A 26,286-nucleotide genomic window follows, 5' to 3' on the forward strand; every position below is an offset into this window, starting at 1 on the left:
TGTATCTATGATTTGTTACCTTGGAGTGGGGTAGTGTTTTCTATGATTCAAAATCCAGAAGTCATAACAGATTCATAAATGCAACTACCCCAGAATAAGTTTTGCATGGTAAATACACCATAAGCAAAGTCAAAGAAAAATGATAAACTGAAAGGAAATATTTGCAACTTCTATCACAAACAGCTCCTACAAGCCAATAAGGAAAAAAACTACCCACTCACCAGAAAGCAGGGGATGGCGAACCAAAAATGTAAATAAATAGCTCTATGAAAAGATGGTCAACCTCACTTTTAAGTTAATAAAAATTAATAAGAATGAGGATACTCTTTAACTACTGATATAGAAAGTTCTTCCGAGATATAGCGTTAAGTGGAAAAATAGCTGGGTGCAGTATAGTATTGGGTTGGCCAAAATGTTTATTTGGGTTTTTCTGTAACAGCTTATGGAAAACCGTCCTTTTTGGCCAATCCAATATATAGACCATGTTACCATTTATATATAAAGCACTAAAATAAGAATCTGTATTTGGAGAAGCAAAGTATATTTAAACTAATAAAAAGTGGTCACTTGTACAGGGCTGAGTGGATTGGCAATGGGGTGGGCAGGGATGGTGAGCAGAGTTTTCACTGTACACCTTTTTAGTTTTTTTATTTTTGAAGCATGTAACTGTTACCTATTCAAAAACTCTAATAACAAATTAACTCCCTTGGTAAATTAAAAACTTAAGACATTTTAGCTCACGTATTTCACTTCTCAGTTTTGCTTATTTAACTCACAGAAACAGGAGACAGCTTTAGGATACAGGGCTTCCCTGATAGCTCAAGCAGTAAAGAATCTGCCTGCCAATGCAGGAGACACAGGAGACCTGGGTTTGATCCCTGGGTTGGGAAAATCTGCTGGAGAAGGAAATGGCTACCCATTCCACTATTCTTGCCTGGAGAATCCCATGGACAGACAAGTCTGGCAGGCTACAGTCCATAGAGTTGCAAAGAATTGAACACGGAGACAAAAATTTTGAGTTCCTCAGAGACATACCCAAACAAAATGTGTAAATCAATGTGAAACTTCAGGTCTCCATTTTCTTTTATTTTTTAAAGTAATTTTTGTTCTTTACAATGTGTGATCACACGCACACAGGCGCGCATGTGTGCCTGCACTCACACATATACACATACACACGATTTGAGATGGACAGAGAAACAAGAAGGATAACCTTCGAACACAGACTTCCCTGGTGGCTCAGATGGTAAAGCATCTGCCTACAATGCGGGAGACCCAGGTTTGATCCCTGGGTTGGGAAGATCCCCTGGAGAAGAGAAATGACAACCCACTCCAGTATTCCTGCCTGGGAAATCCCACGGACAGAGGAGCCTGGCAGGCTACAGTCCATGGGGAAGCAAAGAGTCGGACACAACTGAGTGACTTCACTTCAAACACAAGGGTAATTTTTTTTTTTTACAAAGTTCAAAATAGATTACATTTATGTGCTTTTTAGTCATTACACAATGTACAGACATGATCCATTTAATGATTTATGCTCCCCAAATGGTTAAACAATGAATATTTTCTATGAAAGAGTATACATAAAAGCTTTGACTTTAGAAGCAAAGTACTGTTTCCTGCAAAAACCAACCTCAGGCATATATCTTGTGTTTATCCTTGAGAATACTACAGTAGCAGTGCATAAATTCATTCTGTAAAAAGATCTGGAACATGATTTTCAAGAGACTCAATGCATTGTGCTCTCAGATAAAAATCCTAAGTCAAAAGATCAATTACTACAACACTAACAGTTAAAACTGCATATATATGTTAGAGATTAGAAGAGGCTATAAAGAAATGTAAATAGTTGTGCTTCAGGGGACTTTTTTGGTAAAGTTGTTTTAATAATAAATACAAACTTATAAATACAACTTAAAAATGTCTCAGTGACTGGTATAAAATAGACAGATATCAAGGATTTTTTATATTGATACTTGGCTTAGAGTTTAAAGGTGAAAAATCATCTCCACATAAACCACCTGGCATTGGTAGCCCCAATCTGGGCTAGTACCTTACAGTCAGGCAGAGGGTTATGGAGAAAAGATAAGTGATTTTTCCTCCTATTAACATAAAGCATTATCCAGAGGTAAAGCTAGGGTGTACCAAGTAACTAAACAAATGTCTACCTTCCTTTAGAATTCTTAGACCAAATAAAATGGTCACCCTACTTCTTGGTGGCTGGACCACAACCTATTCTGCAGTTCATCAAATGAATTAAATATGTCTTCTGTGAGAGACTAAGATAAGCATGATCCCTCAGTACTTTATGCTTTTTATTACTCTCTACATATTAACTGTAAAACTTGTATTTTAGAAACACCATGGCAACTGTTTATAATGATAGAGGACAAGGCATAGTTTACATAGGAACATTGATGTTCGTACCTAGGAAGTAAATGTACTTTACATTTAGGCTGGTCAGTTTGATCTTTTAGGCCTTTAACTTTGAAGGACACATGACTGCAACAATCAAAGTGAATTAAAAAAGGATGAGAAAATAACAAATGTCTTAATTAAAGTCTTTTGCATGGCTGGCTTAGATATAAAAAGAATTTCTTCAAATAATTTCCTAAGTGTCACTCAGAAGCCTTCTTGCTATCTGTAACATAATGTGCTGGAGTCCTTGGAATAAAATTATAGAGTAATTTAAAATATATATTATACATTTGCAATGATTGTAAATCATTCAATAGTTTGTAGCATGTTAATGGGGTGAAATAGAGATAAAAGGCAGTCCACATTCATATTTTCAAGATAAATGTACTTCAGAAGTCAACTGAACTCCTTGTTCATGTTCTAAATATAGCCATTGTGATAAGACCTGAAAGAAAAAATTGGAGCACAGTTAAAGACACGCACTTTACAAAATCTTTACAGCACAAAGCCAGGCACTCTACCAAGAACTCAAAATAAATTTGAATTTTGATACTATACAGATACTATAATAGAAGATATCCAATATATAGTAATTGGCAGTCATTGGATAGATTTAATTAAATTACTAATGTCTGGCCATAGCTAATTTTTTAACCATTAAATATCTCTCACTTTTCCAGTCACATCAGCTGTAATAATAGCAGACATGGCAGTTTAAAGTGTCAGTAAACACAGCCAACTTTATCAACAAAAACAATGTAAGACTATTTGTATTCCAGTGTCCTAGAGCCACAAAGAGACAAAAGCATAGTATTTCTGCTTAGCTTGTTTCTTTTGGAGAGACTCCATACATAAGAATTTTAATAATATAAGAATATACTCGGTCCTAAATGGTTCTTAAAAAGTGAGTGATAAAGTACAGAGAAGGAAAGTAATCACATAGGACTTGGGGCAAAGATGCCCCAAAAGGTTAAACTGAAGTAAGCCTAAAAGATGGACAGGAAAGACAGAAAACAGTAAGATGGGCAGGTATTTCAGGTGAGTGAATGGCAAGAACTAGGGCATGGAGGTAGGACTGGGGCTCCAGATGAGCTTTGGGGGATCAATAAATAACCTAATGGGCTCTAACCAAGGATGTATATAGGGAAGCAGCTAGACAAGATTAACTCAGAGAGGACTCAGAGCATGGAGAGTCTTCAGTGTCAAACTAGGGAGTTATACTTCATTCTATGGATTATGGGGAATCATTGAAGGTTGTTGAGTAGGGGGTGGTGGTGGTGAAACCAACACAGAATTGAAATCAACCTGACAGTAATGTGATGGGTGATTTTGGTTGAGGGGGAAATAACGGGGATAAAAGGGGGAGGAATAGGAAGAGAAGGGACACAGATAGTCAGGGAGACATCTCAGAAGACAATTTTGAACTTTAAAAAAAGTGAGCACACCAAGGAACTGAAAAGAGTTGGCATCTCAAAAGAGGTGAGGGGAGACAATGAGGAAAGAGTCATGCATCACCAGAGTCCTAATCTTTGACACATGGTAGGTATTGAATAAATGTTTGTTCAGTTGAACTAATTAATTATAAGATTTCAAGCCAGGATGACTGAAAGAAATGATTCAAAAGCAGACAAGGGAATTAGTTTAAAGAGAAAGGATCACAATATTAAACAAGGCTGCCTTTATCATCTTTATCACTGTATGTGCTTTGTGTGTTTCCCCAAGGTCAATTTCTAGAAGTGGAAATGCTGTAGAATGGAATGTATGCAGTTTACATTTTATACATGTTTTGCATGCATGCTAAGTCACTTCAGTTGTAGCTGACTTTTTGTGACCCCATGGACTGTAGCCCGCCAGGCTCTGCTGTCCATGGGATTTCCCAGGCAAGAATACTGGAGTGGGTGGCCATTTCCTTCTCCAGGGGATTTTCCAGACCCAGGGACGAACCTGTGTCTCCTGTGTCTCCTGCATGGCAGGCGGGTTCTTTACCACTAGCGCCACCTGGGAATCCCATACAGTTGTAAGTCAGCAAAAGGACAATAATGGAATAAATATAGTATTTGGTACTAGATAAATAAGTTCAAAAGAACCAAATGTAAGCAAACAATTAAATCTTAAAATACACTTTACCTCAACATGCTTCTGAAGCAATTTTTTTTGTTTCTCTTTAAAAAAAAAATCAAGCCACCACCATCACCCCATATTTACAAAAACCACCACTACCACCTCCAGGCCATACAAATTGCCTACATAGGGAGGGGCAACATAGGGGTAGAGGACTAGGAAGTACAAACTGTTGGGTATGAGGCTCAAGGATGTAATGTATAACACAGGGAATGTAGTCAATATTTGTAATAACTGTAAATGGAAAGTAATCTTTAAAATTGTGTTAAAATTTTAAAAAATTAAAAAGAATCAATTATAATCAATAGAACTTAGGTGAGCCATTTAAAGATTCTGGGCCTTGATTCATGTTAGGAATGCTTGGTTTAGGTTTAATATTAGTGTTTCTATAATTCATGCTTTTACAATGTATACTTTAAGTGTTTAGGATACAACTTAGTCCAGAATAGATTTTTTAAAGAAATAATGGGATAAATAAAGGAATAATGTATTGTTCTTTTCAAGGAAAAAAAAAACTGCCTATGCTATGCCCCAATGCATCTTTAAAACACTTACCTAAGATATAAGCAGCCACTAATTTTTGATTCACACTTAAGTGGAGGTAGAGAGGCACCAGCGATTCCACATCCCCCAGCGTGGGAAGCATCAGAGCTGCAACACACACCGCTCCCAGGAAGACAGTCAGTAAACTAGGTCCTGAGGAGGCAGTTCTGTTTTCTGTAAAAAGACAAGAATCCCTGAGATTTCTTCTAAAAACAACTTAAGATAAAAGTTTATTCATATAGACTGGCCACCACTCACCAGGATTCTGATTTTGTCTAACTTCTCTGATACTTTCGCCATCATTCCCATCCCATGGGACCTTATCTGCTGGACTTATCTAGAAGCCCATTACAGGATGGAATGCTCTAGTGGCCATCATCCTTTCCCCATCACCCCACTGGAATTTGTAGAAAGTGTTCGAGCATGTATCATCTGTGTATGTTTACAAATTATAGGCATTAAGTACTGTACTATTATATTTAATATAAAATATGCAAAAAGAATTTTAATAGAATGGGCTAAAAACAGATAGAAATTGAAGTTCTAGCATTGTCTTCCCATACCCCTCATGCACTGCTTGTGTGTACTCCACCTTGGAGCCCACTGCAGTAGAACTACACTACCTTCTGGGAGTATCTTTGGTAGACCTTGAGACAGGTTTGGTCCTAATAACTACAGCATCCTGCTACCATTTTGGAAAATGTTAAGGCAGCAGAAAAGGTTCAACTTTAATGTTATTAAAACGTCCTGTGAAAATTCTTGCCTCCCACTCTACCTGCATTTATAGTATAGAAGAAAACAGCAGAGACAACATCTGACAACTATTCTGCTAAATGAAACAACTCAGTCACAAAAGGACAAATACTACATGATTCCACTTGTTTGAGAAATCTAAAATAGACAAACTCATAGAATCAGAGAGAATGTTGGCTGCCAGGGGCCAGGTTGCTAATCAATGAGCATAAAAATCTCAGTTCTGCAGGATGAGTAAGTTCTAAAGATCTGCTGTACATCATTGTGCCTACAGTCCACAATACTATATTGTACCCAAAAATTAGTTAAAAGAGTAAATATCATGTTGTGTTCTTACTATAATAATATAAAATTTAAAAGCATTTATTATCAGGTCTGCCCTTCTACACATCTGGCTGTACAGAACTATACAGTATTCATACCCATATTTTTAAGAAGCCCACCAGCATTTTCTGTCTTACAGCTTTTCCCACTACCCTTCTTTTCATTAAAAGAAATAGCCAACAGCAACACAATCTTTGTGTTTTATTAATGAAAAACACTGTTCATTTTATTATTAGATGCAGCTTTTCTAAATTATTAATACCTTAGCTGTTGTGTGAAGCTTAATTGAGCCTCACCAAAGCCAGATAGCTGAAAACAAATTCAAAGTTTACAGTGATTATTGCTTGAGATGAAACAATAGCATAAATGCCTAAAAACAAGTCTGTCTTTTGCTAATGAATATAGTACTTTTTGTACTTGTTGCAAAGGTAAGTTTTCAATGCAAATGTTTCTGACAACTACACTGCTCAATGCAAACCCAGAGTAAAGATAATTTCAAGGAATTTTTACTGTTTAGAGAAATTTCAAAAACATTCACATAAATGCTTGACATTTTTCAAAGTGGAAAGTTTTTCTGATACTACAGGGTTGTAAAAATTTTACAGATACAGAAAAAAAATAAGGGTTCTTCTGTAACCCCATCCTCTTAGAGATAACACTGTTAATAGCTTGGTATATAGATCCTTGCAGATTTTACAAATGCCCATATAAACATGTAAAATGATTTTTTACTTAAATGAGACCATATTATACATACTGTTCTTAACTTTTTCCTCTCACTTGGAAAAATATTTGAATCTCTTTTTATGTCAATATAGGACCATCTATCATTCTATTGCATTGTTGTTTAGTCACTTAAGTTGTGTCTAATTCTTTGCAACCTCATGGACTGAAGCCCGCCAGGCTCCTCTGTCCATGGGATTTCCCAGGCAAGAATATTGGAGTGGGTTGCCATTTCCTTTTCCACAGGATCTTCCCCACACTGAGCCACCAGGGAAGCCCATTCTATTAAATCCTTGTAAATGTCTGCATGACATTCCATCTTTTGAATATTTGTAATTTAATCAATCCCCAATTTATAGACTTTTAGGTCATTTTCAATTGTTTATTATTATAATCAGTAATAAAGAAAGTAGTTTTCTTAAGCCAAAGAGCACTAGCTCAAACCTGGCATCAGACATAGCAGTTTTTTAGTAATATAATTAAGATAAACCCACTAAAATTCAGGTGAATCCTTTTAAAACACCTTTTTAATGACCTGGGCTTTGGTATTTTGTGAAAGTATGCTTTGTGGGTTTCTCTTCAATTTCTGTTAAGTGAAATATATATATATATATATATATATATATATATATACATACATACACACACACACATATAATTATATGCTCATAGACAAGGTCTAGAAAGTAACACAGAACATATAAAGGCAGATTTGTTAAGTGTGTGGGATTATAGGTATTGTTTCCTTCCTTTAATTTGTTACTAAGATGTCTTTTATACAACACATAAACTTGAGAATAATCTCTCATTTTTACTGCCTTTCACTACATTTTAAGATCCAAATATCTTGAGATATAGCCTCTAACCATTTTTCCAGCAAAACTCAAAGAGAGAACCTCACAATATTGTTGTGCCTATAACATACCTAATAAACATTTTCTACAGCTAAAGACATGCAAAAATAATGACTCCCATAGAACAATCGCAATTTGTTTCAACATTTTGATTCAGAGAAACATAATGAAAAACCTAGACTTCCATATACTGGAAACCACGCATGATTTACTATTGATTTAATAAACAAGAGAAGCTAAAAATATCACTTTGTGAGCCTAGATTGAGTAAGTTACTGTTATACTCTACTACTTTACTCAATTTCCTGCCATATTATTAGAAGCATTGGGGTAACTATCCACAAATGGGACTTGCTGGCCGAGATCGTGGGGATCTCTACTGTGGTATTGCCCTTGCTCTACAAAGTAGCAGGAGCCTTGGGAACTTTGTAAGATAAAGAAAAACAACTTAACAGACTACCAGGTGAGAAGCCCAGCCTTTCTACTGAGTCCCATGCACATATTTCCTATATAACTACTCTGTGCCGGGCACTGTGCTAGGTGCCAAGGACATAATGATGAACCAGACAAATAAGGTGCCTGCCTTCTTGAGCTTCCTAACAAGGAAGGCTTAGAGAGGTGTTTTCCCCCCAAAAACAGAGACTACCATGTACTATGCCAATATCACCTATGCTATTCATCTACTTATTCCAATTTTACATTTAGAACAATTCTCTAATGTACCTGAGATACAAAGGTTCATTATAAACATAAAATAAGAATAAAATGCTCAATTAATACGCATTTGTATTTTAGGATATTTTCACTTGAATTCTAACAAATTTGAAAATAAAAGAAAAAATATATGTAAAACACTAAACCCTCTTCGGCATCACACCAGTCTGTTAAATACAAAAGTGATCTCCAATGACCACTTTAAATTACAAAATTAACACCCAAAACCAAACACTCAGATGGTCTTTCTTCTTCTATAGAAGGCATTTTAAAAGAGGAATCTTGCATTTCACATCTTTTTTTTTTTATTTATTTTTATTTATTTGGCTGCCTTGGGTGTTAGTTGAGGCATGTGGGATCTAGTTCCCTGACCAGGGATCGAACCCGGGCCCCATGCATTGGGAGTGTGGAGTCTTAGCCACTGGACCACCAGGGAAGTCCCTTCACATCTATTTTTAAGTCAACTTCACAGTATTGATTGGACATCAAAGTGACATTTGACAGAGATTCTCTTTCAGCTTCAAAACATGAAAAACTAGTCCTGTCAGTTAATAACAGTTGCTGAGAAGAAAACAATCTACTAACTACTACCTAATTCCTAATCTTGGTATCACCAGTGAACCCGGGCACTCCCTGCATGGAATGAGAAGACACTTGCCTCCAGTGAATGCCTGTCTTGTCAAAATAAACATTCTAAGATGAACAAACTGATAGGGATTTATGAATTAATGTAATAACAAGTACATGGTTTTTATTCCCTCATATATAATGTTGCGATCTCAAGAACAGGTGCTATCATATTCATATATCACGATCAAAAAGTCACCATTCTTTTCTATGGAAAATTTTCCCTTCCTCCCTTTATAATAGAGTTGAAGGGAGATAATGAGAAGATCAAAGGATGGGGGAATGATGTCCAAAGAGTTGAATATGAGGATAGTGTCGATGTTGAAAGAATATATCATAACACTCCTGAATATCTAAGCTGGAAGGAAATGAGGAATGGAGAGGGATTCAATTAACAGCCCACAGGGGAAGGGGATATTATAATCTACTTAGTTTAATTAACTTCAACTTTAATGAGTTTTTTTTTTCAAAATAATATGAAAAGTGCACCAAGCTTGGCCTACTGCCAAGCACAATTTCTCTCCTTTTTTGAATTAATTCAATGAGAAAGGATATAGGAAAATCACAGAAACAAAAGTACACAATTGCCAAATTGTGCTAGCATTGTAAAGTACAGTGCCTGCAGTCTCAGGTTTTATAGACTGAAAAGCTTTGGCAATGACTGCCCCCTGCCTTACAGCCCCGTCTAGTGGAGTTATTTTCTCCCCTAAAAGGCCAGCTTGAGGCCTCTTGTTCAATTCTAGGTACCTGAACTCTACCTTCACTTTTGAAGTAGTCAACTAGGTTTAGAGTGGCAGGTTATTGTTCTAGTAATTATTCTTTGCTCCCTGATTCATTTAAAGTAAGAAACATGTAAGACCTCAAAAGGACTTTAAAAACAACCCAAAGTAAAAAAAAAAAAAAAGAAAGAAAAGAAAAAGAAAAACCAACACAACGCAAAGTACCTGGTTGAAACGACTGCTCAAAAAATAAACTTTCAGTTAAATGTTCTTTTATTCTTTTTTCCTCCTCTTCCTTTTGTTGTTCTTTTGCAGACGGGAGAAGAGTAGCCACAACCTCTTTCCTTCCTAAAGCCTTCCTCTGGCTTTGCTCGGAAACTTGGAGACGGAATTTGTCTATTACACCATAGTGACAGGATCTGACGTCTCTATGACGAATTACACTGAAACATTGAAAAAGAACAAATGCAGTTTAGGTTTCAAACAGAATTCAGCAAGAGATTTCATACATATTAACTGAGTGTAACCAAATACTCAAATACAGAAACTTGTTAATGATTTAAAAAAAAAATTACAGTATAACCCCAAAAGAGATGGGTAGTTCTTAAATATTTGATGAATAAGAGTCTAAAATAAAAGGATAGGTAAAGGAAATTCCTTTTCACAATGACATTTTTTCCTGGATATCTCTGTGTAGCAATATTCACTAAAGAGGATATATGAAATTGTTTCTTCCCCACAAAAGCCTCAAAAATTCCTATTGCCACTTATTTATTGTTCAAATAACAAAAAAACAAACCTCACTCTAGACTTCAATTAAAATTGAAGTCCATGCACAAAGGCAAAAATAAGCAATCAAATAAGTAGGTAATCCAGTAAGACCAATGCAACAGAAGGCTAACAATACATTTCTGTATTTCTCTGAAAAGAGTATAAAGCAGTGTAATTTTTTATGAAAGTTATCTTCAGTGCCATTCATTTTTACTTTATTCTTAATAGAGAACACAAAGCAATTAGGTCAAAGGTAACACATTTATGGGGCAAGATACTATATTTCTTTGTAATACTCCTTGCTTATCATGTACACAATGAAAATCAAGGAAATATGCAAAAAAACATATCATCAAAGATACATCATTTTATGGCTCTGAGATGATGAAAATATATGCAGGAGAAAGGACTTCTGCTTCTTATTCTCATGCAAGATTTAAAGCAATACAGTTTACTTGGTAGCTTAAATTAAGGGCTGGTCATTAGATCCATCTGGTCACCACTAGTTTTAAAGTGAAAGTTAAATATGAACAGCTTGAACAAACAATCATTTATCTGACACTTTAAGACCAAATTATCTGGAAGAGCTCAGCTAACCTTTTCCAGATGAGTAGTTATACACTTGCTTCCTGTTTGCATAGACTAACTTTCAGTTTTATTACTGAATCATTTCAGATGAATTTATATTACTATTGTTCTCAGATGTAGCATTATTAGTCCCTCAAATGTCACTATAATAACAAGATGTTCCAAAGAAGGCTAAATTCCCTATTATAGCTAGAGAAATGTACAGGATTAAGTTAGAACTTTAATTCCATAAATCTCTCTGCTATGACTAAAAGCACAACCATGAGGAAATGTTCATGGAAATATTAAAACACACCTTGGCTCCAACATAATGAATTATTATGTTGCCAACCTGTTTAGAATTTCTGAGAAACTTCTTAAAAAGAATGTTGATAGACAAACTCTCAGCAAAAATTCAAAATGTAATAAGTGCCAAGGTGGAGCAGCTTTAAGAAAAGATTTTTGCAAGTTAAACACATAAATATCAACACACTGAAAACATGTTACCAGGAAGTGATTTTGACTTACATATCCATACAACACTGAGGCTTTACTGCACCTGCAGCGTCAACGACAACATACTTATTTGGAGTAGTACACAAAACTGAAAGAAAAAGTCACAATGGCCATTAGTGATTTTAAAAAAATTAGTTTTTACAAGTCAAAAATTAGTAGGGAGTAGTTCAAATCCATACAATAGACCTAGGAGACTCACCTTTGAACTTCAAGGCAAACTCATAGGGATTATAGAGTGTCAACACTTGCTTATGTGTTGACTGGTCATCTGCATAAAATATTAGCTCTGTGGGAAACACAAAGACAGGAAGATTTCCTTCCACTAACTCTGGCTGTCTTTTTTGTTGATGCATTGGCACTAAATCCCCCTCGCTGAGGCGTCGGTTTTTACAGTCTCAAATCTATTTGGGGTTTTTCTTAAAAATCAGTTAAAAACTCCAAAGCATTTTGGCAATCTGGAAAGAGAAGAGAGAAAGCAAGCTGAGTGATAACTGTTTTTCATGAGCTAGCTGTGACTAGCATGGTTAGCATACATTAAAACAGTCCCCATGCCTTTTGACTTTTCCTCTTGGCTTACGTATACAGGTTCTACTAAACTCTGCAAAGAAACTTACACATGCTCCTTTCACATTCAGGATATCAACCTACGATAAGTTACTTACAAACTTGAATACAGGAATAAAGAAGGCTTCCTATTTAATCACCCTCAAAGAGGTGCGACCAAAGGGTTGTATTTTAAACCTCAAATTAAAAAAAAAAAAAGAATACATTATGTTACAGCATATTTTATGTGAGCCAACCAGAATTCTTAAAGAAGAAAATAAAGTAAGCTTCCATGATTTACAAGGGAAAAACACAAGACTCACTTTTTTAACACTCATTATTCAGTCGCTAAGTCATGTTCGAATCTTGGTGACCCCACGAACGCAAGGCTTTCCTGTCACTATCTCCTGGAGTCTGCTCAAATTCATGTCCATCGAGTCAGTGATGCCATCCAACCATCTCATTCTCTGTCACATACTTCTCCTCCTGCCCTCAATCTTTTCCAGAATCAGGGTCTTTTCCAGGGAGTCGGCTCTTCAAATCAGGTGGCCAAAGCATTGGAGCTTCAGCATCAGTCCTTCCAATGAATATCCAGGGTTGATTTCCTTTAGGATTGATTGGTTTGATCTCCTTGCTGTCCAAGGGACTCTCAAAAGTCTTCTCCAGCACCACAATTTGAAAGCATCAATTCTCCTGTGCTCAGGCTTCTTTATGGGCCAACTCTCACATCCATACAAGACTACTGGAAAAACCATAGCTTTGACTATATGAGCCTTTGTCAGCAAAGTGATTTCTCTGCTTTTTAATACATTGTCTAGGTTTTTCATAGTTTTTCTTCCAATGAGAAAGCTCTTTTAATTTCGTGGCTGGAGTCACTGTCTGCAGTGATTTTGGAGCCCAAGAATATAAAATCTGCCACTGCTTTCACTTTTTCCCCATCTCTTTGCCATGAAGTGATGGGACTGGGTGCCATGATATTAATTTTTTGAATGTTGAGTTTTAAGCCAGCTTTTTCACTCTCCTCTTTCATCTTCATCAAGAGGCTCTTTAGTTCCTCTTCCCTTTCTGCCATAAGGGTGGTGTCATCTGCATATCTGAGGCTGATCTTTCTCCTGGCAATCTTGATTCCAGCTTGTGCTTCATCCAGCCCAGCATTTTGAATGATGTACTCTGAATATACGTTAAATAAGCAGGGTGGCAATATACAGCCTTGCGGTACTCCTTTACCAATTTTGAACCAGTCCATTGTTCCATGTCTGGTTCTAACTGTTGCTTCTTTGTGTGCATACAGGTTTCTCAGGAGACAGGTCAGGTGGTCTGGTATTCCCATCTCTTTAAGAATTTTGAACAGTTCATTGTGATCTACACAAAGGCTTTAGCATAGTCAATGAAGCAGAAGTAGATGCATTTCTGGAATTCTCTTGTTTTTTCTATGATCCAACAGATGGCAATTTGATATCTGGTTCCTCTACCTTTTCTAAATCCAGTTTGTACATCTGGAAGTTCTCAGTTCTCGTACTGGAGAACAGGAACACCGAAGAAGTTCTCGCATTATTGCTGATGTTCTAGGCCCCATATTAGATTTCCCAACCTGGGGATCCAGCAAAGGGACTGGAAATACCCAGGGAATCTGACTTTGGAGGTCAGCAGGCTTTGATTACAGAGCTTCCACAGGACTTGGGGAAACAGAGACTCTTGGAGGGCACAAACAAACCTTGTGCGCACCAGGATGCGGGGGAAAGGAGCACTGACCCCACAAGAGACTGAGCCAGACATGTCTGTGAGTGTTTGAAGGTCTCCTGCAGAGGAGTGGGTAGGCAGTGGCCTATGGCGGGGACAGGGGCACTGGCGGCAGCAGCAGTCCTGGGAGGCGTGTGTTGGCATAAGTCCTTTTGGAGGTCACCTCTAGCCCTTCCACAGAGCCTGTAGACTCCAGGACTGGGCCTCCTCAGGTCAAACAACTAATAGGGAGGGAGCACAGCCCCACCTATCAGCAGACAATTGGATTAAAGATTTATTGAGCATTGGCTCTGCCCACCAAAGCAAGACCCAGTTTTTCCCATAGCCAGTCCCTCCCATCAGGAAGCTTCCACAAGCCTCTCATCCTCACCCATCAGAGGGCAGACAAAGGAGTCAAGAACTACAGTCCCACAGCCTCCAGAGCAAAAACCACAATCACAGAAAGCTAACCAAAATGATCACATGGATCACAGCCTTGTATAACTCAATGAAGCTATGAGTCATGCTGTGCGGGGCCACCCAAGAAGGACAGGTCCTGGTGGAGAGTTCTGACAAAATGTGGTCCACTGGAGAAGGGAATGGCAAGCCACTCCAGTATTCTTGCCTCAAGAACCCCATGAACAGCATGAAAAGGCAAAAAAAAAAAAATTCATCATTACAACAATGCTTTAGTTAGTGCCTTCTGGCAGCATGGGTGGGACAGTTCTCTTAATCTTTTTTCTATTGAAACCCACAAACAAAAATGTCTTGAAAAGAAGCCGAATATCCAAACTTGCTGAGTTTTCTATGAAAATTCAAGTCAGTAAGCAAGCCTTGGCATGCAAGTGGCACCATGCCTCCCCTCCTACATCAGTACACAAGCTTTGTGAGAGCTATTTTCTTCCAACTTCAGAGACCTTTTTGGATTCCTTCTGGGGCTCTTGAATATGTTCCAGAAAGTTGTAGCTGGCAGAAGTCTGCCTGTCTGATAAGTAATGTTTCTGCATTTATTTCCTAATCTAATTTTGATCAACAACATTCTTATTTAGTTAGTGCCCCAAATATATCTTTGTAAAATAAAATGTGAAAGCAAAAATATACAATCACAGAAAATGTCTGAGTTTCACCCTGTAGATCACAGCTTTAGAATAGGCCACAAACCATTTAATACTTTGCACTCAGGTTCTCATACACTCAAAGAGAAATATTAACAAATGATTACATTGTTTGGTTTCTACCAGCTATCAGGGCTGTGATTCTGACTAGGGCTTTGTCCACTTTTATAAAATAGGATACTGTATAATCATGTATGCACATTTTTATTCTTTTTTCCCAGCTGAACATTGTTGTTGTTCAGTCGCTAATTCATGTCTGACTCTTTGTGACCCCATGGGCTGTCTTCCAACATCTCCCAGAGCTTGCTCAAATTCATGTCCATTGAGTTGGTGATGCCATGCAACCATCTCATCCTCTGTCGCCCCTGTCTCCTCCTGCCCTCAATCTTTTAGGTGAGGAACTATGTCAAGAGCTGCACAGAGATACAAAAATGAATAATGCACTGGCCTTGCTCTCCAGAGACTCTAGTCTAACTGAAGAGACAAAACAAATAATTAAGCTACCTTTATTATAATGCATACTGCTGTATATAAAGTGCTAGGGAATTAGAAGACTACCTGGATAATTCTACCTGGAAGAGAGGCCAGGAGATAACATTTGGGGTGGCCCTTAAAGAAAAGAAAGGCTTCTGTATTGAGGGGAGTAAGCAGGGAGGGCATTCATTCCTGGGGATCAGCATAAGCAAAGACACAAGAATGTGAAAGTAAGGAAGAACCTTGGAAAGTCAGCATTCACAGGCTGCCCCAGATCCCACTTTCTATTTGTACACTTTACAGCATGCCTGTAGCTCATATGTGTTAGGTTGTTGTTACCATTTTGACCAAGCTCAAAGCACTTGACATTTTTATTAATAATAATATTTTACATCTGTTTAATTTACAACAGATTACAAACTTCTTATTAATTATATATACTGAATGAATTGACACATGTAAAGCCTTTAGCACTTGCCATAGGCAAGGTGCTACTCTAAGTATTCGTTGCTATTACTAAATTAGGGAAAGACCAAACAGATAAAAAATGCCAGAAGGCCTCTTTTTGTCCAGTATTCTTTCCACTATACCAAACTAACTGTCCATTTCAATAAAAGAAAACTAAAGTTATTCTGAAAAGCATTTGATAAAATTATTTTACTTCTGAGTTTTTATTTGCCATGAATTTCATTCCATTGTTAAGAGCTATACACATTTCTATTTGGATAATGTACTCCTGGAAGTTTGGGAAATTTTTTTGAATAGAAAATGATAAGCCCTACAATTACTTTCTTAATAAGCTTAGCTATCAGGAATAGAACAACCACATTTGGCATCACTAAATAATATTCAACATCTTACTCCAAAATTCAAGGTGAGAATTTAGCTTATGATAAAAGGTAGCATCTCTAATTTGTGGAACGTATTCAGTCAAATGTTGATAAAATCAGGTATCCACCTAGAAAAAAAGTTGATTTTATGCCTCACTCCTTATAAAATTCCAAAATTTAATTGTGACAAATCTGAAATGGAACAAAGTTTTAAATGTATTTTTAAAAACATAAAAGCACTAGAAACCATGGGAAATCTGTTTTTATATAATCTTAGGCTCTCTAATAACCAGAAACCAAAAATTAATAAATTCAACTATACAAAATTTTTTAAAGTTCTGCATGGCAAATAAATTTTATAAGTAAAGCTGAAGGAATATTTTCAATTCATATCATAGGCAATGTGTAATTCCCCTACTATATATAGAGGACCCACAAATCATTAAAAAAAAGATAATGCAATACAAAAATGAGCAAACACTGTAAAATTTTATAGAAAACGACATACAAATTGTTTTTAAAGTTGCAAAAGTATGTGTAACTTCACTCACAAGAGAAATACAAGCTAAATCTATATTGAAATACATGTTTTTACCTGTCAAATTGGCAAAAATAAAAATTTTTGACAGTACATGGTGGGAGCAATCAGGCATGCTCTTACATTGCTTGCAAGGATATAAATATAAATTGGCACATCCACTATACCTGTTAAAATTAAATGCACATAACTCTCAGATCTAGAGATTCTACTTCTAGGAATGTGTTGGGCATAAATATTCCCAAATATTCTCCTTGTGTGAAATCCTGTATGAGAAAGGTTTGAGGGATTTTTTTTTGGAGGGTTTTTTTTTCTTGGAGCACTAAGTATTAATAAAGTAATTTATGTGAGGCACATAGAATGAAGCTTGGCATGCAAGAAGGGCTAGTTGTTGCAACAGCAAAAGATTGGAAATAGCCCAACTGGTCATTAATAAGAGATTCATTAAGTATGATATAGTCATTTGTTGGGATACCAGCTATCTATCAAGAAGAAAGGGGAAGCTCTTTTGCAGGGTGCAATGCAGACTGTAGGGTATGCTACTATTTGTGTGGAAAAGGGAGATAAAAGACTATGTAAACCTATTTTCTTGGATATGGGTAAAATATCTTTGGAAGGACAGCTAGGGCTGCCCCTGGAAAGACAGACTGAATGAAAGGGAGTTTTCTCTGAATACTGTTTTATATCTTTTGAATTCTGAACCACATGAAGACCTAATTTAAAAGTAAAAAAAAAGAGTTGAATCTAACAACAACTCTACTAGAGGCTAATTTGAGAAAGGTGCCATTTTTGAAACATAAGGAATTTAGAAACCACATGTGAAAAATCTGTTAACTGTTCTTTCCAATTTATGATCTTTTAATAACATTGAAAACCTTAACCTATGTGTTAAATAGAATGGTTTTAATTATTTAAGATAAGTTTATATGCAACAGAAACTCAATACAATGAGAAAAAGTAAGATTTATTTAAGATGACTTGCAAACCTAGGAAAATGTAAAACTTTGTCACAAAAGAGTATGAGAAGGTTTATAAATCTGACTGAGAAGTCAAAATTAAACACAGAGAACAAGGGCTAAACTCCTGTTTCTAACCTCAAGAAGTTAGTTGGCACAGGTCAGAGTAGATTATTAGCTTTAAATGATGGCTTAGTAGAAATTCTTATTTTTGAATTTTGAAGCACTCTTTATGAGCTAAATAGTTTCCCATGAATCGTGAATAGGCTGTCTGTCTCCTGGTCACCATTTTCAGCAGTTTACTATTTCTTTTCAGATTTCTGTTGCCATTTTTCACCTATCTTGGCTAAGATATAAATCGCCTCCCAAACTCCAACCAGTGGCGATTAGGGAGGAATTAGCACCAGGTCACCAGTGCAATATTATAGACTCTGCCAACAAACATGATGGAGCATGACACCTGCCTTTAATTAGTGGTTTTCTGGAGACTAACATTTTCTTTTTGCTCCAGTCAACACTGCAAAATGATAAAATGCAAAAATTCTGGGGGCAGACTATACATTAAGCTGGTAAAACCTCATGGCAAATTGGTTAATAAGGTTGCTTTTTGAAAGTCAACCCTTCTCATTTTACCAATAAGAAAAGCAGGCCCAGAGTGGTTAAGGGTCTTACCCAAGGTTGCACAGGATATTGGTGGCAGAACTCTGGTCTTCAGACTCACACTTCCCTATACAATAATCATCTCCTCTGTGTCTCAGTTCAAAAATCCTGCTTCCCTGATGCTGATGGCCATTCATGCCCTCATCTCTAGAAAATTCCCCTGCTTTTCCACAAAAGAAGAATTCTCAAAGGATGATCCAAAATTCAAGTCTTGATGCATGTTTCCTTTTCAGTTTTATCAAGAAAAAAAACAAACAGAGAGACAATTTCACTTACTAAGTTGCACATACTTTCTTTTCCTGATTGTGAAAGCAGAGCTATGGCTGTCAGTAACCAAAGTTTGAGCTTCCTTTGTGGCTCAGATGGTAAAGAATCTGCTTGCAACATGGGAGACCTGGGTTCAATCCCCGAGTTGCGAAGACCCCCTGGAAGAGGGCATGGCAACCCACTCCAGTATTCTTGCCTGGAGAATCCCCATGGATAGAAAAGCCTAGTGAGCTACAGTCCATGGGGTCTGAGTCGGACACGACTGAGCGACTAAGCACAGCACAGCACAACCACACTTTACTTTATTCTTCCTCTCTGGACACCAAAATTTTACACATTCTTCAAAGCCTACTTCAAATATCCCCCCTTTGTTGACTTCATCTACTGCTCTAATCTACAAGGATCTCAGTAATTTTATTACATTATTTTTTAATGTACTTACTAGATAGAGTGAAAAATTTGACATTTGTTTTATGTGGAGTAATTATGACTCTCCAGATTTCAGGCATAATGCTATATTGTTTTTCTCTGGGGTTGTGTTTGTTTGGTTTTGCTGTTTTGTTTTTAGCATCTGAAGACTAGAGATCAGTGTTAGACATTAGAAGACACTGAACTCAGCAGTTAACCTACAGGTGTCCACTAATAACTGGCCCCTCCATCAGCTCCCTTTCCCCATAGCTGAACACCCTTTATCCACAAAAGACAGGTAACCGATCCCAATTAGAGGGACTGTAAACCTATGGTGGCTACTTGCCATGGGCTGGGGTAAGAGAAGAACGGAGAGCATCAGCACTCCCAGTTGCCTCTCCCCTCCTCCCTCCCTCCCACTTCCCTCTCCTCATCATCCCTGCCTCCTTCCTCCTTGCCCAACTAGGCCAGCAGGGTTTAGAAATCTGAGGCTCTGATATACCCCTGACCTTACGGAAAGACAATACCACTGGGAGCTCCTGGTACCGGAAACTACCTCATCCTTTTCCTCTGTATCCAAAGCACAGAAATGCAAACATGAATGAAATTTGAAAGAAAACCTTATGTGTGCACACCACCTTGTGACCAGTTTGCAAACTACTCTCCCTCCAAAAAAAGAAAAGAAACCCTCAACACACTGAAATCAGCACCTATACTTTCTACCCTCAGTTCTGGGAGGAGACCAGTACTCCAAAGTGTGGCCATTTTCTGTCTTCCTCACTTAGGATGGACCGGAGGAAGGGGAAGACAAGGCTCTGAGATACACAGGGAGTTTGCCCTCCCCACCCCCTGCCCTTTTTGCAGGGGATAGGAGGCTGCAAGAAAAATGAAAAAAGTAATTCCTGGGGATTCTTGTATCAAAGTGATTCAAAGTTTGAAGCAGTTAAGGATGATTCGAAGTACAGCCTGCCCCAGAAACTAGTGACCCATCTGCTACAGTGCACCAGCTACTTACTACCTGTCCCTGGCTCTTGTGTTTCCTGATTAGGGTACCCAGCTCCACCTTCAGGCCGGTTCCCTTTTATCTGGGCATAGGGGCTATCTCATTCTTCCATACATGGTGCAGTCCCTCCCAATGGCCAACTGAATAGTATATAGTGAAGAGCAATATGTTCTTTTACTTTACTCTCACTGGTATTAAAACCTCTCTTTCCTTCCCATTTCATAAAGTCAGCTTTCCTCATCTCTGAGCTTCTAGTATTATCTATTAGGCTTTTTAATGGCTGGTCTGTTCCTAAAATTGACTCTTTCACAAGCAATGTTCTAATGTTCATGCTATATTAGATGGTTCACTGCTCAATATTAGGCAATTTTGTTTTTATGCACTTTCTAGTTTTTTTGTATAATTTGATATCTTATAAGATTTACTGCTATAAATGATATGTATTGCTAGGCTATTACATATTTAAGATGTAAAAGTTGAGTAGTGTCTGTTTTAAGGTTTAAAAGACATAAGGATGGGGAATTCCCTGGTGGTCCAGTAATTAGGCCTCTGTGCAGGGGGCACAGGTTTGATCCCTTGTCAGGGAACTAAGATCCTGCATGCTGTATGGCATGGCCAATACATTAATAAATAAAAGAAATAAGGATGCCCTCCAGTAATGTCTTTTTAAAAACATTTCTTTCTAACTAGTTATTTGTAACCTTTGTTTTACAAAATCCCAATATGTCTTGAGTTATTTCAAGATGTATGTACAATTCTCAAAGTCCATATGTCCATATTAATTAACTATATGAAATACATATGTTGCTATGTAGAGTACTCTCAGAAGTTTGAGGATCACAAATTATTTCAACAAACATTTACTGAGCACTTATTATATACCAGGCACTGTGCTAAAGAATATGGAGAAATGATGAAATCATGGTCTCAGCCCTCCAAAAACTCAGTCTAGTAGGAAAAAATGGATATACATAGTAATTAGGATAAGATGTGAGAAGAGTTAAAATTCTGATAGATACAAAATGCTCTGGGATCATAAAGGTGACAGTCTGCCTTAAATAGGGGTTTGCAGTAGGAGTGGAGGGAGATGGGGGTGAATTCCAAGGAAGAGTATTTGTGGAGGCATGAAAGAGACTCTTAAAATGAGCTTTAGCATTGCTTATAGTTAAAAAATAGCATGTGTGGGGGAGCAGCAAAAGAGAAGGCTGGAAAGGTAAGCTGGAGGCAGATGGTGAAAATCTTCTAAGCCAAGTTTGAGAGGTTTAGACTTGATTCTGGATGCCAGCGTTTCTCAAAATGTGGTACCAGACCACCAGCAGCAGCTTCACCTGGGAACTTGCTAGAAATGCAAATACTTGGGTCCCACCTTAGACTTAGTGAATCAGAAATTCTGGGGTTGGGGCCCAGCTACCTGGTTTTAATAAGCCTTCCAAATGCTTCTGATGCACACAATGCTTTGAGAACCACTGCTGCAGGCCAAGGGAACCTTGGAAGGATTTAGAGCAGGGAAGTGACTGGATATAATCAGAAGTAGGAGACTGGTTGCCACTCACCACTCAAGCACAGGGCCTGACTCCAAAGTAGCTACCATAAAAAATAAATAAATATTAAATGAATGTGGCATGGAGAGGTGAGGGGCTACACTAAGGTAGGAGTAATGGAGAAGATTTTAGTGATGTTTTTCAGGTGGCTCAAGTTGAATCAAGTGACTAGGATATATCCATACAAGTGTGACCAAAATGGTTTTTATATAAAAAGCAAGCTATAATCTTGTCGACTGTATCAATTACTGAGTGTTTTAAGAAGTGAGCCACACAGACTCTAGAAAAAAGGGAGGTCAAGAGCAATTTCTATGTGTTCCCACAGGGTCAAGAGCAACGGGTGCCCTGGCATGTACATGAATCTTCTGATCTGCTTGGCGGTTCTACATCTCCCTTGAAGTTAGTAAACTGGTATTCATATTAACATAGAAATCTTTTGTGAGTTTGGTTAGTATGAATCAATCCCTGAGACTGACTGACAGTTTCTGAATGTGCTGGCAAAATGCAATTTTGAAAACCTGATACTTGTTCTGATGATCTAATCAAGGTACTGCCAAGGTGAAAACCTGCTATAGCCTTTTTATTCTAATTTCATCACTGATCACATAGACCATTTAATTCAGGTAGAAGCTGGAATGAGTGAAAGAATCAGACTTTGTACTATGCCCTGAAGGTCAAGAAAGTCAAGTGGAACTGTTATTTATAATTTTGGAGGCAGGATTTAACTGAAGCAATCTTCAATTTCCTGACAGAGAGGAGGGAGAGAAAGGTACGATCAAGCTACATGGTTAACTTACCTAATTACCTAATGAGCATTTTGCAGAATGTGATTCCTATTTCTATTAGGACTCTAGATACTTCTTGTTACTTACTGTATGTTCCTTTTACTTGATACCAATATCTTGGCTTATTTAACCAGCTTATTTTATCCAAGAATAGTGCCCAATCAAAAACTGCACTATTTTGTGGAATTTGAGAGCTATAAGGGGCTCTGGAGATTAAAACAAAACTTTCACATTACAGATGAAGAAATGGAGGGCCTCAAAGAAGAAATCACTTAATCTATTTATTGTAGGGCAAGGTTCTCCAGAATGCTACAAAGTGGCAAAACAAGATTCAGAACACTAATAATCTATTTCAGACAAGATTTAAAATTTCTCTTTCATTTTAAACTTTTTAAAATCAGAAAAAAGAAGTAATTACTTTATTGAGCTATTAGAGACATGGGAAGCTTTTCTTGCAGTTTCTTTTCTGCTTTTCAGAAATTGGAGTTAAATGTAAAAGATCCATGAGAAAAAAAAATTGAAAGTAAAAAATTTAGGAAGAAAATGTGCAAGAACAATTTAAGGGGAGAAACATGCGTTATAAGCTATTTGTTCTATTTTCTATCTTTGCCTATAACATGGTAATTTTGTACTGAATACTGTCCATTACATTTAGATATATTTTATAAATAAAAGGAATTCAAAAATTTCAAAGATCCTGGTGTGTGAGTAAACGTCTTATTCTGAGAGTTCTAGAAATGCTTCAGAAACTAGCTTAATCTTGTTTGGATAGGTAGACGTGAACAACTTGAAAGGAACATTTGGCCCCGTTTCCTGTTTTCCAAACTTCCCACTGCTTTGTAAGCAAATATACGGGTAATCTAAAAGCTGGTGTCCATCCCCTATTCAATATCCTGTATATGATATTTTCTCTGCAGAGATTTCCCAGCACTTAGAGGAAACATGTGGACAAGAATTTCATCATCAAGAATATATTATTCCCGTGTGTGCCCTGCCTGAAGAAGTAGATTTTCCCCTTCTGTCTGGAATTCACATTAACACAATGCATTCTGAAAGTACACTACTGTTTTTTAGGCAAGATCCAAAGGACCCAATTTTTCAGGTTTCTGTCCTCTTTAGCGCCCTCAAAGATTAAAAAAAAAATCCGGACTCTTTCCCCCCAAGTTAGGTCTCTCCTCGATTCTGCTGGGACAGAAATGCTACTTCAGTCCAGAGAGGAGAGATGTCAGCTACTTTATCCAGGGGGGACACCACAGAGCATTGACGAAGGGTTGGAAGGCTGAGCAGGGAGATCAAACGGTCCATCCTAGGACTTCAGCTCCACCAGGTTGGGGCCCTGCCTTTCCAGCCCTCGTCCCCACACCGGCCGGCTTCATGTGAAACCGGTCATGTGAGCCTGTTTACAGCCGAGCAGCTGGTGCAACCATCAGGATCTGTGCGGAGGTCCAGGAAAGGAAAAGATACAGGCCACGTACCCCTTACCACCACCCCCCCCCCATTATTGATATTTCAAGAAGGCGTTTCCTGTCACTCCCAGCCTCTCCGCCCCACTTTCATCGCCCTCCAGCGATCCTGGGACGCCTCGCTCCAGCCCAGCCGATTTCCTTCCAATTGCTCGCCGCGGGGACGGGCTGGGCTGGAGGAAGGGCGAGGACGATGACAGCCCGAAGAAGGAGTCGACCTCCCTCCCCTAGCCCTCCTCGAAACATCCGCTAAAGAGTTGTCCCTGGAGTCGCATCCCCGGGGCAACCGAACTCTGCCTGGCGGGCACCGGGAGGATCCCGAGCCAGCTGCCTCCGCCCGGGCAAAAGCGAAACACACACGAGCCGGCCCAACTCTGGGGCGGAGATCCGCGATCGGCGAGGCAATTGACAGTCAGAGATGGGGCAGCAAGGACTCCATCTGCCTTCCCCCCACCTCCCACCCGCGTCCCGGCGCCGCGGAGCCCGGCTGTCAGTCACAGAGCCAAGCTCCGGGTTTGGGTACAGCTCATTCTTTCCGCGGGGTCTCTCGGCAACGTAACTTCCACGTCTTCCCGAAGTCGGAGAAAGTGGGTGACGGGACGGTGGGGGACTCTCACCTCGGCAACACCGGCTCCTCGGAAAGCAGCTGCGATTGCTCCCTCCGGTCCTTTGTCAGCATCTCTAGGCTGCACTGCCTGCTGGGATACCGGAGGACTCAAATACCACCTCTCTCCGCCCTCGAGGATGAGCTGCAGTTGCGGGGTGGGTGGGAAGAAGGAGAAGAGGTGGAGTCGGGGGCGGGACCGGATCCAGGGGCGGGGCTTCCTTGCTTGCCACCTGGTCTCTGAGTTTCTCCCTGCTCTCTCTGACCTGCCCCTCCTCTCTTTCCTGCTGCCCCTTGAAGACAATGTGAACTCTTGCAGAAGACAGTCTCTCATTGCACTTGTTAGGCAGTGATCCTTGACTTATTCCCCTACACACACACACACACACACACACACACACACACACACACACACACACACACACACACACACCGAGGACGGAGGCTATTTAATTCTACCTCTGAGGTGTCTTATTAACTACCTCTTTCTCCACGCCATCCTTAGTGCTACAGGCTCTGTTTCGGCCCCATGATTTTTTGATTTTACCATTGCAGTAGCCTCCTGATTAGACTCTCTCCTTCCACTCTTGTCTTTGTCTAAACTACCTCCCAGACAGCAACCAGAGAGATTTAAGATGTATATGCAACATATTACTCCTCTGCTTAAAACCTTTCAATGTCTCAACAGTATCTACATCCCCTTAGCATTTTATATGAGGTCCTCTGCAATCCTTTTCTGATAACTCAATACTTGAGCCCATCAACTGCCATTCACGGAAGATAATAGGGCCTGGTACAACTCAATCAGCACCAGTTCCCCCAAATACTCCCCCTTGAGAGGCCACACTGTCAGTAATGCTCATAGGCCCCTTTTGTTATTTTTCAGTTGCTAAGTCGTGTCTGACTCTTTGCGATCCCATGGACTGCTGCACACCAGGCTTCCCTGTCCTTTACTATCTCCTGGAGTTTGCTCAACCTCATGTCCACTGAGTCAGTGATGCCATCAAACCATATCCCCTTGGAGTATCATTAAAGAGAGAATTTTCAAAATTAAATTTTAATGATGTCCATTAAGGAGAATAAGGTACAGCCACTCTGGGTCCCCTCCCCACAAGTATAAGGCGCAAAGGATTTCTCCCAATTGTCCTATCCAAGCAATGGTCTGCCAGTAGATTTCCCTTGGGCTCAGGCTTCGGATACCTTTGCTCCCAGATTCCCACAGTTACAATGCCCTTCTGTCTTTGCAGTACCTATCTATCTTTCAGCACCCAGTAAAAATGTCACTTCCTCCAGCAAACCTTCCAGGATTGACCATGATCACAATTAACTCCTGCCCCACCACCATATAATGTTACTTATTCTGCTTTGGAATTCGTCCTGACTTAGGTAATCACTGGTCATGTATATGTCTTCCTTTCTCTCCTGCCTAGACTAAGAATTTCTCAAAACCCACCCATAGCTGGCAGCAGAATGCCTGATCCAGAAAAGACATGATACAATTGGATGAAATCCTTCAATTTCACTGCATCTGAAGCCGTAGGTAGGCCTAGAAAGGATCCCAGGCAAAACCTCATATAACCACCACCCTCCCTTTACTAGGACATCTCCATCTTGACCGGATCACGTGTCATTTCACAAACACAAACTGGTTAGGCAGCAGAGCATTGCAAAAGGACCAAAGCTTATACTTCCCTTGCAGGTCAGACTGGTTTGTGGTACAATATGTAGTT

At 38.8% G+C, this 26,286-nt stretch overlaps 1 protein-coding gene across 1 annotated transcript; it reads right to left on the reverse strand.

Annotated features, from left to right (window-relative positions):
- Positions 1-1,065: 1,065 nt before the first annotated feature.
- MOSPD1 (motile sperm domain containing 1) lies at positions 1,066-24,706 on the reverse strand. The gene is made up of 6 exons (XM_061137872.1): positions 24,570-24,706; positions 11,850-12,105; positions 11,663-11,738; positions 10,022-10,239; positions 5,095-5,256; positions 1,066-2,863 (listed from the first exon to the last, which is right to left on the reverse strand). The coding sequence occupies exons 2-6, from the start codon at positions 12,001-12,003 to the stop codon at positions 2,832-2,834; spliced, it is 642 nt and encodes a 213-aa protein (XP_060993855.1). The 5' UTR covers positions 12,004-12,105; positions 24,570-24,706; the 3' UTR covers positions 1,066-2,831.
- Between the last annotated feature and the right edge of the window lie 1,580 nt (positions 24,707-26,286).

The sequence above is a fragment of the Dama dama genome, chromosome X (genome assembly GCF_033118175.1).
Source record: "Dama dama isolate Ldn47 chromosome X, ASM3311817v1, whole genome shotgun sequence".
In the NCBI taxonomy this organism is placed as follows: Eukaryota; Metazoa; Chordata; class Mammalia; order Artiodactyla; family Cervidae; genus Dama; species Dama dama.